Raw genomic sequence first — 12,055 nt, 5'->3', positions numbered from 1 at the left:
TTGAGTTTACCCCTCTGAGGATTTATTGATGCTGATGAGTTCTTTGAATTCATGACCGGGCTAGCTGGAAGCAGGGGTTTTTGAACGTATTTACCCATTTGATAAACGTTTTTCGCTCTGCGTTTGATAGATCTTTGCTAGCGTTGCTCGTAATGGCTGCAGCTTATATAATGGGCCTGCCTTAAGTGATGACGTGCAGATACAGAAAAGGTTTTTATTTATTTACTGGACATGAGTCAGGCCTGCTTCTCGTAGTCCACGTGTTCCCGTCCTCACTCTTTTGCTCTTTCGAATGTCCTCCCTTTCTTTGAGCTCAGCAATGCCATTCTGGTCGTGTCGAACTAATCAGGGTTTTTGGAGAGCACAGAGTGGACCGCATCCCCGGCCGCTCCCCTGGCCTGACCCGGAGCGGTCGCAGCCAATCCGTCATACCGGTCTGCCTCATTCAGCCCTGCAATCGCCTCCACGCCTCCGGTAATTCTCAGTGTCAGCATCTTGCCTTGGTTGCGCGCGCTGAACTCCCGCTGCTATGAAGGTTACACTCTGCAAACTCCCGCAATTCCTCCGGGATACCTGAGCTCTGTGAGCTTGCTCTTATTTTTTTTAAAATCCCTTTCTTGTGTTTTTGGTAACTGTAACACACGCTGGCCTCGTGCTCACCATCCGATACTCCTCGTGCTTTTGGAGAGGTCGGGATGCCCACAGTTTCCTACAGTATCTGCCAGCCGCTCGGAGCTCCTCCGGTTACTGAGCCGCCGACATGAGCAGCGCGCACCATCTGCAGAATAGGGGCAGCGGGGGATGGCCTTCCACCCGTCACCTTTGTGCATGTACTCACAGGGAATGTACTCTGCTCTACTGTATGTGTGTTGGAAACCATCCATATCACAGTGGACAAGCATAGTTTTTGCCAGTGACCATTACTTTATTGTCCTTTTTTTCTTTTTCTTAGCAGTAAGATAAATATATGCTGACTTCTTTGGCCACAGTGAGTTTCAGAACTCTTTACAACGGAGTGCATAGTTTAAAAAAAAAAGATTTCTAAAAGCTTCTTTCATCAGTTAGTCTTGACAAAATTCAGATAGAGAGTAGAGACATACTGTGCATATGTTAAACTTTGGTAAACACTGCAATGACAGTTCACTGGACTGGACTGGTGAACACATTAGGGACATGTTGCTATTTATGACTTTTACACGTGTGCTATAAAACAACTGTCCCATACCCTGTAACTGCGTAAAAGTACTGTGTTAGAGGGAGCTTTGGGGTTAATTGCCTGTGTGTAAATCTTGCTGTACTTCTCCCAGATAAATAAGTAGAAAATCTCCTCCACTCCATATTTTGCCTCCGAAAGTCACCATCCTCGGGGAGTCATGGGCAGAAAATCAAGACTCTGGAAATTTCGCTGCTCCCTGAGATACGTCGAGAGCAGTGGCTGAGCGGAGCTCCACCATGTTGCCCCCAATAAATACATGTGTCATAGAGGGTATGGATTACAGTACTTGCTGCGAGTGGCAGGGGAAAACTTGTGACCTCAAATATCCTTTTCGCTTGCGATTGTGCTGACTGCTTCAGGTCCTGGTGTGAGTGGAACCTAAAAGTGTCACCACTGTATGTCAAGCGCCAATTACGCGACAACACTGGTAAACCACAGCTGCCTGAAATTTTAATCAAATCCACTGAGACATTGATGCGAAAAGGGAATGATGTTACGACCACTGTAACTGACAAACATAGTCTGCTTCGTCTGAAATGTGCAAGACAGAGTTTACAAGTAAATTTGTCCTCAAGGGGATCGTGGTGGAGAGGAGTGCAATGCTACAGTAGTTCCAAGTAGATGTATAATAAATCGGGTTTGCTTAAGAGAGATTTCTGTTATTTGGGAAATTTCCCTCTTTCAGTGTTATTGGATATCAGTGACACTTGCGATCAAAGCAAGTATCTGCAAATGAAGCTGTCAAAATGCTTGGCACCGAAATCCCACCGAGAGTTTTGCACTCAGATCTAATAATGCAGAGATGAAACCTCAAAAAGCCAAATGAACTAAAAACGTGTTACGTGCTCCGTAATAAGATCTATTACCACTGTGACGAGAGGATCGGAAACTGAAATCACCGGAATCCATTGCTGTCATCTTCACCCAAACACTAATTACCAGCTTCTGCTTGAATATATTATGTCAGTGAAGTTTATTATTTAACTTGCACGTTTTCTGCAAGCTAAGGAACCTTAAGGTGTACCCCGTTCACATGTTACTACACTACTGTGTTACCACAAGCCAAAAAAGAGGGTTTCTACACTCGGAACATCCCCCTTTCTATAGCTCTGCACCCCCCTCTTATTTAGAAGGGGGAAAAAAAAGGTATTGCAATAAGGTAGTCGTGAACAAAACGGCCAATGAGTTATGTGAGAGGTAAAATCCTTTCATATGATCTCATTTCACTGAGTTAAATAGATGATTGCAGCACTTTTGAACGGGGTAATATTAATAATATACATCACTTTGTAGAGTACACTGAATTGCTTGTGTTTAAGGTAAATGAGGGTTGAGGCATAACGAAGGCATGGTTATGTAGCTTATGAATATAAATGTTTTTTGTGGCGAGAAAAAAAGTTGTTTGAATGAGTATTTATGTTGTGACTGAATTTTTCTGAGCTGGCAATTCCCTTTTATAACTTATAACTTTTTCCTCGTGAATTTCGTTGATGTGCTACGTACGTTTCCTCATGCACAGATGTTTTAAGTTTTTAAAAAAAAAAAAAAAAAAATGAAAAAAATAATTTTCCATTGAAGCAGATATGACACATTTTTGTCATACCTCTAAATGGTGCGCAATTAAGAAAAAATAACAATGCGCACTAGCTAATTAGTCCTCTCTCAGAAAGGCAGAGGCGCTCTCTGGGCACATAATGAGACTTGAATTAAGCCATCTACTTAAATCCGTCCCTTAAAAGAGGGAAATAAAGGCGAGGGTTTTAGCGCTGGTGTGAGGCCTGTACACTCACCATGCTACGTTACACTCTCTTGCCAATGGCTTCTTTTCTCTCTCTCTCTCTCTCTCCCTCTCCCTCCTTTTCATTTTGTGTCTGGCACTTTCTCTGAATGTGTGGGAACTGGAAGGCATGGCTCTTTTTATACAAAATGGATCAGCTTGTGTTTCTAAGGGCGCAGAAGTGTTCCATTGTCATGATGTCACTGCTCCTCAAGAGCGCTGACCTCTGGCCCCCGATGGATCCACGGTCGTGCATCGCCTTACTTTTACAGGCCAGATTGTTATTGTCCTCCCACTAGGGGGTACCCAAAGCCTTTTGCTATGAAATTCAAAGAACTTATAGCTTATAGCACAGCTCTTCTTCCTTGTCGTCTCCTCCTTGTCTCTCTTTCCTCCTTCCCCTTCCACTCTGCGATGCGTTTCTCCGCTTCCCGCTTCTTCCTTCGTAAATGAGGCACCGCCAGGTGTCGCAAATACATCACTGGATGCCTGTTTTTCCAGCAAAAATAAATTGTGGCACAGCGTGAATGCAGCAGGGGGATGAGAGCAGTGCAGGCACTGCTTGCGTATGGCTTTGTCAGTGTGTGTGTGTGTATGTGTGTGTGTGTGAGTGAGAGAGAGCGCGCGCACGCCTGTGAAAGGGGGTAGAGGTCAGTAGAGGTCGCCTTAATTGTCCTTCAGATGTTTGATATTGATGTCCAAGAATAGGCCGAAATGAAAGGATAAGCACACGTATGACAGAGGTATTCCTCCTGGTTCGAGAACCAACACGATCTGCCACGTCAACAGACAAAAAACACTGCAGCCTTTTATTCCGGGAATCTTTTAGATGGAAAAACCAACAAAAAACAAAAGGAATGCGTAAGAGATACAACACGCTGGCTAATGGAAACCCAACTGAGAATGAATAATGCTAATGACTTTTTTTTTCTGAACGCATTGCCAAAGAAATGACTCAGTAAAATGGGCTCTGAAGAACGTCTTTGTTTGCAGTCGAGGGGGAAAGACGGAGCTGCTCCTCAGATCTGCTGCCGTACGAGTGGAGAATCCCCAGAGCGCCGCTATCCCTGCAACACTCACTCCTTCAGGGAGAAAGTTTACTGCCAGTTGCTTTTGTACTGCAACAAAAAGAGTTGTGGCAGTGAGCAATAAAAGCCCAGATCTGAGCGAACCGCTCCAACAGAAATACCTACAGATGATGGGGCGAGAGCGTCAGGGGCAATAAAGACCTTAAATACCTTGTGCGTGTTCGTTTTGTACCAACAACAAATGTACGGTGGTGCCGCCGCGCTTTATTTTTTGTTTGGTTTCCGGCGACGCTTTTCCCCAGCCGCCGCTTTGCGGGGCGACGCCGCGTGTGACATCATTGTTCGTGCCACGTATCGGGCCGTCACATCGTCACAAAGGCGGACGCGCCGTCGCCTCGTCTCCGCGTCCGCGCAGCGGTCGCCTGCCGAAACGTCATGTTCTCGGGGAAAATTAATTATTCAGCGCACAACCTCAATTAAATTTGAATCCACCAGTTCAAGTAACCTTTTAGTATGCCACATTAATTTTTAAACGCTGGATTTGGCCTTGTTTAGATTTACTGCTTATCGAATAGTCTCATTACGTTGTCAGTGTTACCCCAGACCTGTTTCCTGTGTGTAGGTGTGTTTCTGGGTCCCCCCCACCCCCATCCAGCTCACTTCTTTCCTTTTATTTGCTGTTTAATTTCCTTTTAATAAATTGACATGTATATATGTGCAGCACGGCATGTTTTTATCGTCATTTGTTTCCATGTTCTTTTTTGTTGCGAACAAATTTTCATTGTAATTGAAGTTAAATAGGATGCGTGTGTTTTTGTGTGTCTTGTTGCCTCGTGCCTATATTGAAGCGATGGCATTTGCTGGGTTAGAGGACTACATACTATAGCAGGTGCTTTCTCAGAGTGAAGTGGTTTACATTTACAGAGGCACGTCTGAAGAAATAGTTCCTGATCTGTGAAGTAACAGGTAATTTATGGTATTTTTAGAGGGGCTCAGGAATTAACATTTACGTGTATTCATTTAGCTGATACTTTTTTCCAAAGCATCTTGCAATGTTAAGGTTAGAATGATCACAAGCTGACAATTATTTACCCATTTATACATCGCGGTAATTTTTACTGGAGTAATCTAGGGTAAGTACCTTGCTCGGTTGTGACGGAAGCAGACGTCGTGATCATGCCTGTGCCCGAGAACAGTGTTCGCCATTGCTGTTAGCGAAATATTTACCCGATTGTTTGTTATGAAATGAATAGAGTGTACTTTAAAGGAATGTTCACTGGAATGCCAGAAAAGCATAGTTTTAACGGTAAAGAAAAGAAACTTTGCTCCCAACTCCTCTCTTGACGAACTCGTATTGGAAGCAGCGGGTATGAAATGCGTTGGCTGGATCTGCTGCCGTACAGCGGAAGGTCTCGGGTTGCTCTCCCGGCTCCTGATCTACTACCTATAGACACGTGTAGCCAAGTCTTACGATGCGTTTAGCAGGCAGCAGAGTAGTTGGAGCCATCGCCTTGCAATCGGAAGACCCAGCTTTGAATCCGTGCTCCTCGATCCTGTGGTCGTAGCCCTGTGCAACTAGAGTAGATGATTGAAGGAGTGTAGTGAGGGAACTGAACGTTGCCTAAAGTTGCCTGAGTCAAAGGCATCCATGGAATGAATAAATGTCTGTCAAAAGTATTGTTGCGTGAAGCACACTTTCTAGAGTGGCAGATTTGGCCCTCAAGACACTGCAGTAGAGCCCGCATCCCTCCGACCTGTAACGCGGTATGAGCCGACGTGGCCGTATGCCGTGCGTGAAGAAGAGTGGTGCTTATTTCTCCAGCTTGGGGTGAAGAGCCGTCTTGGAAATGACCGTTTGCTTTTTACTGGCCCTGCGTGGGCAGTGGTCGGAAAGAGGCCGGACGCTACGGTCAGCATTACAGACACTGATACGGCCAACAATGGGAAACGAAAATGTCCGGCATCCTCCCGTTCCCTTTTCTCCTTCTCCGTGTTCTCCTTTCGCTTCTTTTTGTGTTCTATCTATTTCCTTAATACATCCTGCTCCTCAGTAGAGGTACTAAACAAGTTATGCTTTCCTTATTTCATTAAAGGCCGCGTGGCCTTGAGTGCAGTTTTAGGGAACGAAAGAAGGAAAGAAAGGGAAGGCTACATAGAAGAGTAAACCCATCCCTACGTTGAAATGGGGAAGCTGGGACAAAATAAACAACAACAATAGTAAATTCTACTTGATACACGGGGGTTGAAGGGAATCCATTTTGGCGCATTAATGGGGAGGCCGGTCTGAACACCGGAGCCTCTGAGAGCTTCAGACGTATTGTTATAAAAATGTGTCTTGAGCTTCCCTCACTTGGAGTCCAAATGACACCCATTTTCTGTGTGTAGCCTTGACACCACCTTTCATATTCCTCTCGGCGTTCCGTTTTCGCGGTAGAATGGGTAAACTCTTTCTTTCGGGAGATGCGCTGAGATAATATAAAGCCGGAGAAGGTGTCAAAGCCAAAATCGAGCACATGTTGACTTATCGTTTGAAAGAAAATATTTTTTGCTGTCCTTAATTTGCAGAATATGCAAGTTTTACAAGAGAATTTGATTTAAAAAAAGGCATTATCATTGTATTTTTTCTTCTTAGTCCTTCAGACACTTTCCATTAGGAAATTGTGTGTTTGCATGGGTGTATAACATTTTTAGTTATTGTTTTTTTTTTCTCTGTTTCTACTTTTTTCTCAATCTAGATGGATGTCTCAGGAATTCTATATGTAATTTTTACCGTGGGCCTTCTGTAAAAACCCATATAAAAGTATATATTTTGTGAAGTGTGTGTGTGTGTGTGTGTGTGTGTGTAGAAGTGGGAGCCTTTGCAGAAATCCAAAGTTTGTCTACTCAAAGGACAGTATTACATCTGTTAACAGCCAACAAGTACTTTTAAAGGACAATCAGTACATTGTGCAGTAGGATACCATGGGGGTAAAAGTGATGAGTTTCTATTCTGAAATAGTAAGTATTAGTATAATATAGCACATGTGTATTTATTTTAAATCAAGTCTTGTTTTTCATAATTTAGCACCTTTCATTTGTGGAAGTCATACCAGCAGCAATCATTTTGTAGTGAGAAAAGAAATACATATGTAGCCATTCTCAAACACTGAAAGCAGAAAGACTTTTTTCTGACTTCAGACCTTTCAGATTATGCTGAACGTGACAGAATTTCTAAGGTCGACAATATGCCGCGTGTCAGCAAGTAAGAGCACTTGATATGGGGCTTAACAATACAGGGACATGTTCAGCCTGTGTCTGTAGTCGGCCGAAACGCATTACGTCCAGCTGATCGTTGCGGAAAATGTGTGGGACAAGATCATTGGTCTTCTGAACGGTGTATAAGTTGGCTACGTAATTGTATAGATCATTTGTGTGGCAGATCACCAGTCTCACACACATACTGTCTCACTCTCTCTCTGTTTCTAGGTGTGTGTGTGTCTGTGTGTGTGTGTGTGTGTGTAGTCAAACAGCCCCGTGCTCATCTACCTCACTTTTCTGGCAGGCAGACTGTTCCAGGTGCTAGGAATGAATATTTAATGCATTATTTAAATATTGAGGGAATTGCACTTTCAGTCGTATTGCCTTTGCATCTATGGTGAATGTGATGATGCAGTGTGTGTGTGTGTGCGGTACGGGGCCAAGGGGCCACCCCTGTTGCACACATTGTTAGGGATTTTCAATCAAAATGCACTGCAAAAAACACGAGGCTTTCCTGATAAGTACCTAATACACTTTGGAGGAGCCAAAGTCCTAACATTGCAGGGCGAGAGAGAAAAGAACTCAAGAAAACCAGACGTGTTTTCCTTACATGCGAACTCTCACTTTTTAATCTTTCGTTAAAAAATGTCGTGTAAAATAACTTTTATGTACTTTTCAAAAATCTAAGTTGGACTACACTTTTTCCCTATTTTTCCTCAGTGACACACACAAATATATATGTTGTTTATTTTCCGTAAAGGTCACACACACACACACACACACACACACACACAGTACATGTGTGTTAATCATCCAGAGGTTTTAATTAAGAAAAGAGCTGTTCCTGTCTTAGTTCCTGTCAAACTTGTACAAAGTATGCCTTGATAAATGTTTGATCCATTTATTTGAAAGTACTTGTCAGAAATAATTAAGGGATATTAAAAACTTGCCCTTTGAAAGTTCTTGATGAAGGACAAGCGACACCCTGTCGAAGTTTTACACTCGAGAACAAATATTTCACGACGCTATATTTTAAGTACAATTTTATCGTCCTGTGGAGTTCAGCTACTTCTGTAACACCTTTCAGTTTAATTGAAACGTATTTTTATTATGTATTATTCTTTTGTATTTATTTTGTGACATTGTGGCAATAAATTAGACTTTTCATGTTACGCATCTGTGTGAAGTCGAGCAATAAAGGTCGTTATTAAAATTGTAAGCAGGAAAATTAAAATATGGTTTTCCTCAAGGTAAATTAGTGTTTAAAAAAAAAAAAAAAAAAAAAAAAGGGCGACACATTGAGTGACACATGTTCAGCACGGAGCAGCACCGGCAAGTTTTGATCACAATAGTTAATAATTCTTTCCAAGTGAAAGGTTGACGCTCAGCAACCCACTAAATTTACAATGAAATATTTAATTCCAGACCATTAAGCTTTTATTAGAATAAAAAAACGAGGCTGGCTCCTCAATTATGAAAGTAGTAAATTGTTGACGTTTTGTTTAGATCGCCTTGGACCTAATGAGTACATTTTTCCTCGAGGTGATCGATACCGAGCGCTCGTGGCCATTGTGTGTTTTGTTTTGCCGCTCAGTGTGGTTTCCCCTTTCTCACACAGGTGGAACTCTACTCACATGCTAATATTCCAGTTGCTTCCCCTCACTCACTCCATGGCGTTCCACAGTCCCAGGGAGCGCATCCTTAATGAAGCCCTTCGGAGAGGGGAGCCGCCAGGAAGCAGGGCAGAGCACCCCGGTGGCAAGGGTTCAAGGCTCCTCTCTCGGAGCCCCAGGAGTGTGTGTCTCGCCCTCGCCCCCCCCCTCCCAATGCCACGCAGCTGAATTTGAAATTTGAATTCTGCGCTAACAGATTTAGTGAGGCCGCCACTCGACGAGCCAGAAGGAAGAGCAAGTGCCCCCTCCTTCGCCCTCCTCCAGCTCCGGAGCGCATGTGCGCGTCGCCGTGCCGAGGCTGTCGACGCCGCACTCTAAATTAGCCTCATTTATAATAAAGCGCTGATGAGGATCTTAATTGCATTCATCATCGGGTTTGACGGTTCCCCCGCCCCGCCCCCCACCCCGCGGTAACCCGGACACCCCGTTTTCGACGCCTTTTGTAACGGCGGTTTTTCCGAGTTTTTCTTTTCAAAATAAAATTGTTTTTTGCGAGGATCCCTCACTGGCTGCTGTTTCCATGGCAACAGCCCTATTTGTCTGCGAGAGCTGAGGTCTGCCGCCAATAGGAGAGACAGACACGTCAACTAAACATCCGAATACATCAAAGACAAATTCATCTGCTCAATCTGATCAGCTCAATTAATGGGAGAACAGAAGCTGAAGGGGGTTAAAAGGGGGGCACCCATTCAACCTCGACCAAACCGTTCTTTATAGCTGAATATATGTCTTCCTTTTTATTGGTGCTGGGCTGCCTCGGTGGGGGGGATGGGCGGGGACTGGAATTTAGCACTCTGTCAAAGGCATTACCAGGAGAAGGCAGGCTTTGGGGCCTCCTACACCTTACAGATACGGAGCTGTCAGACAAAGAATAGCGCGATTCATTAAATGACACTTATTTTCTCCCACTTTACAAGACTACAGTGAACAAAACAAGCACTGGAGCAGCTCAAGAAGACACTTTTTCACATTCACTCGTGATGACAGACACGCGGCAATTATAGTGATAAGGCGAACGAGACGAGGAGCACGGAGCCGTCCCGGTTGTCCTCGCGACGGGTGCCTCGCTCCCACTTCTCCCGGGTTTCTTCATGTGTCGCTGCACACGCGTGTGAGCCGTTGTGTTGCTTTCCCGGCTCCTGGACTCAGCTCAACAATTTCTTAGTGCGCAAAACCCACGTCAAGTGTGTATGAGAAGAAGCGACGTGGGTGGCGCAGCGAGTAGCGCTGCTGTCTCACAGCACCTGGGTGGTGCGAGAGGACGTGGGTTTTGATCCCCACTCAGTCTGTGTGGGGTTTGCATGTTCCCCCCCCGTCTATGTGGGTTTCCTCCGGGTGCTCTGGTTTCCTGCCACACTCCAGAGACATGCTGTTCAGGTTCCCCCACAGTGTGTGAGTGACAGAGAGAGTGTGTTTCACTGATGTACGGATGAGTGACCCAGTGTAAGTAGTGTATCTGGCAGTGTGAGTCACCTTGGTGAATAAGGTGTGTGGGCTCATAACACTACATAGAGCTTATTGGAAGTCACTTTGGAGAAAAGCGTCTGCTAAATATGTAAATGTAAACGAGGAGTGTTTCTGGAAATCCTACGCACACCAGCCTGCATGTTGTTGGCACAGGGAACGGTGGCGAACCTTTGTCACAGGGTTTGGAGGAGGAGCCATGACCGCGACTTTCCCGTTTGGGCTCCATTACCAGCCGCTCCTAATGTGGAGGTGCATGATGGGTGCCTGATTGGCCTGACTTCTCAGCCTTGGGCCTGGTAATATGCTTTCGGGAATTGCTGACAGGTGCAATAAGAGAACAATAAGCAGCGGGGCAGTGGTAATGTAGAGGTTTGAGTGGCCAGCATGAGAACTGATGGCTGGTATATTGGCTACTGTGTTTCCCACAATCCCCGGACTCCTTTGCCAGGTCCCACCAGCGAGTGAGTTAGAGGTTGCTCTGGGTGAATTGGGATGGTAGGGACGTGTGTGTGTGAGTGTGAGTGTGTGTGAGCGTGAGTGTGTGTGAGCGTGTGCGCGCCCACCCGCGCCCGCTTGTTTTTCCTATTCCTTCAAGATGGTACACCTTGAATTATAGGCATTCTGTCCCAACAAAAGATAATGATTTCTTTCAAAGTTGCCAAAACATCGAAACACACAGGATGTTGTCTTCCTTGTCAACTTTCATATTTGTTTCAGTTTGAATCAAGTTCGCGATAATTTCTTTCCCCCGTAAGATGGGAGTCGGTGTCGAATCCTGGCGCAGTTAAAGGGACACGTGACTGTTGATGTTTGCATGTCACACATACCGTTTCTATGTCTGTGCGTCTTTTTGCGTGTTTCTCTGAGCGTGTGAACTTTGGAGCGGGACACAGCCCCGTGTGCTTCCCGTCTTGGGGGCCGAGACTGGAAGAGGCTTTGCTGTACTGCTCCAGAGAGACTCCAAGGGAGACTGTAGGGACGCTGTGGATGCCGGGGCCTTACTTAGCTCTCAGGACCCCATACAGGGTGGGCTCATAGTCCCTGGGACTACAGATGTAGCTGTCGCTGAGTACAGGATATAACAGGAAGTGGTATATCGGTTCAAAGCTTGAGCCAAGCTTCAAGTGAGCTATTTCTTTGGGTTCCGGGAAGATGAACGGATGGAAGCGTGTGGCTCCCACGCCAGTCCCAGCTGTGGACTGTGTCCTTGACACAGTGGGGGGTCAGTTATGAAAGGGTGTCTTTATCAGGGGGCCGTCATTGGGACTGGCGGGGGGGGGGTCTGTACGTACCACACTCCGTGGCATCGCTCTCGGCAGAACCCAGCCCGACTCGTCTCGGATATGGCCTTATTGCCGCATGCTGGAATTATTATCGCACCAGGGCTAATATTCTTACTGTACACGAGATGACCATGTCCTTGATATTTAGTGTGAATCGAGACGGCTGTTTTTCAGGCTGGATAAACACCACCTGGAGGACAAATCGTCAGTAGAACTTGTCTTTCTAATAACAGAACCCAAAGACGGCAACTTTTATGCCTTTGAGAACAGGGATTTCTCTTTTCTCTTCTCCCATTTTTGTATTTTTCTCCAAACGACCGAATAGACATCACCACGTGCACGTCTTAGCAGCGTGTGACAGTGTTTCTTCAATG

The 12,055-nt window shown here is 45.2% G+C and overlaps 1 protein-coding gene across 5 annotated transcripts in view; it reads left to right on the top strand.

Annotated features, from left to right (window-relative positions):
- kiaa0825 (KIAA0825 ortholog) overlaps window positions 1-12,055 on the top strand; it is a 106,930-nt gene that overhangs the window by 53,892 nt on the left and 40,983 nt on the right. For 3 of the 5 annotated variants that reach the window (XM_018759231.2, XM_018759232.2, XM_018759230.2), the window contains exon 20: window positions 8,877-9,137. The exons of the other annotated variants lie outside the window; for them this stretch is intronic. In XM_018759231.2, the coding sequence (XP_018614747.2) occupies window positions 8,877-9,099 (223 nt within the window). In that variant the 3' untranslated portion in view covers window positions 9,100-9,137. Of the gene's footprint in view, window positions 1-8,876; window positions 9,138-12,055 lie in introns of those variants that run through there. 5 annotated transcript variants of the gene reach the window in all.

This window comes from Scleropages formosus, chromosome 17, assembly GCF_900964775.1.
Source record: "Scleropages formosus chromosome 17, fSclFor1.1, whole genome shotgun sequence".
In the NCBI taxonomy this organism is placed as follows: domain Eukaryota; kingdom Metazoa; phylum Chordata; class Actinopteri; order Osteoglossiformes; family Osteoglossidae; genus Scleropages; species Scleropages formosus.
Note: the sequence above shows the minus strand (reverse complement) of the source record. Positions and strands in the feature narration are given on the sequence as shown.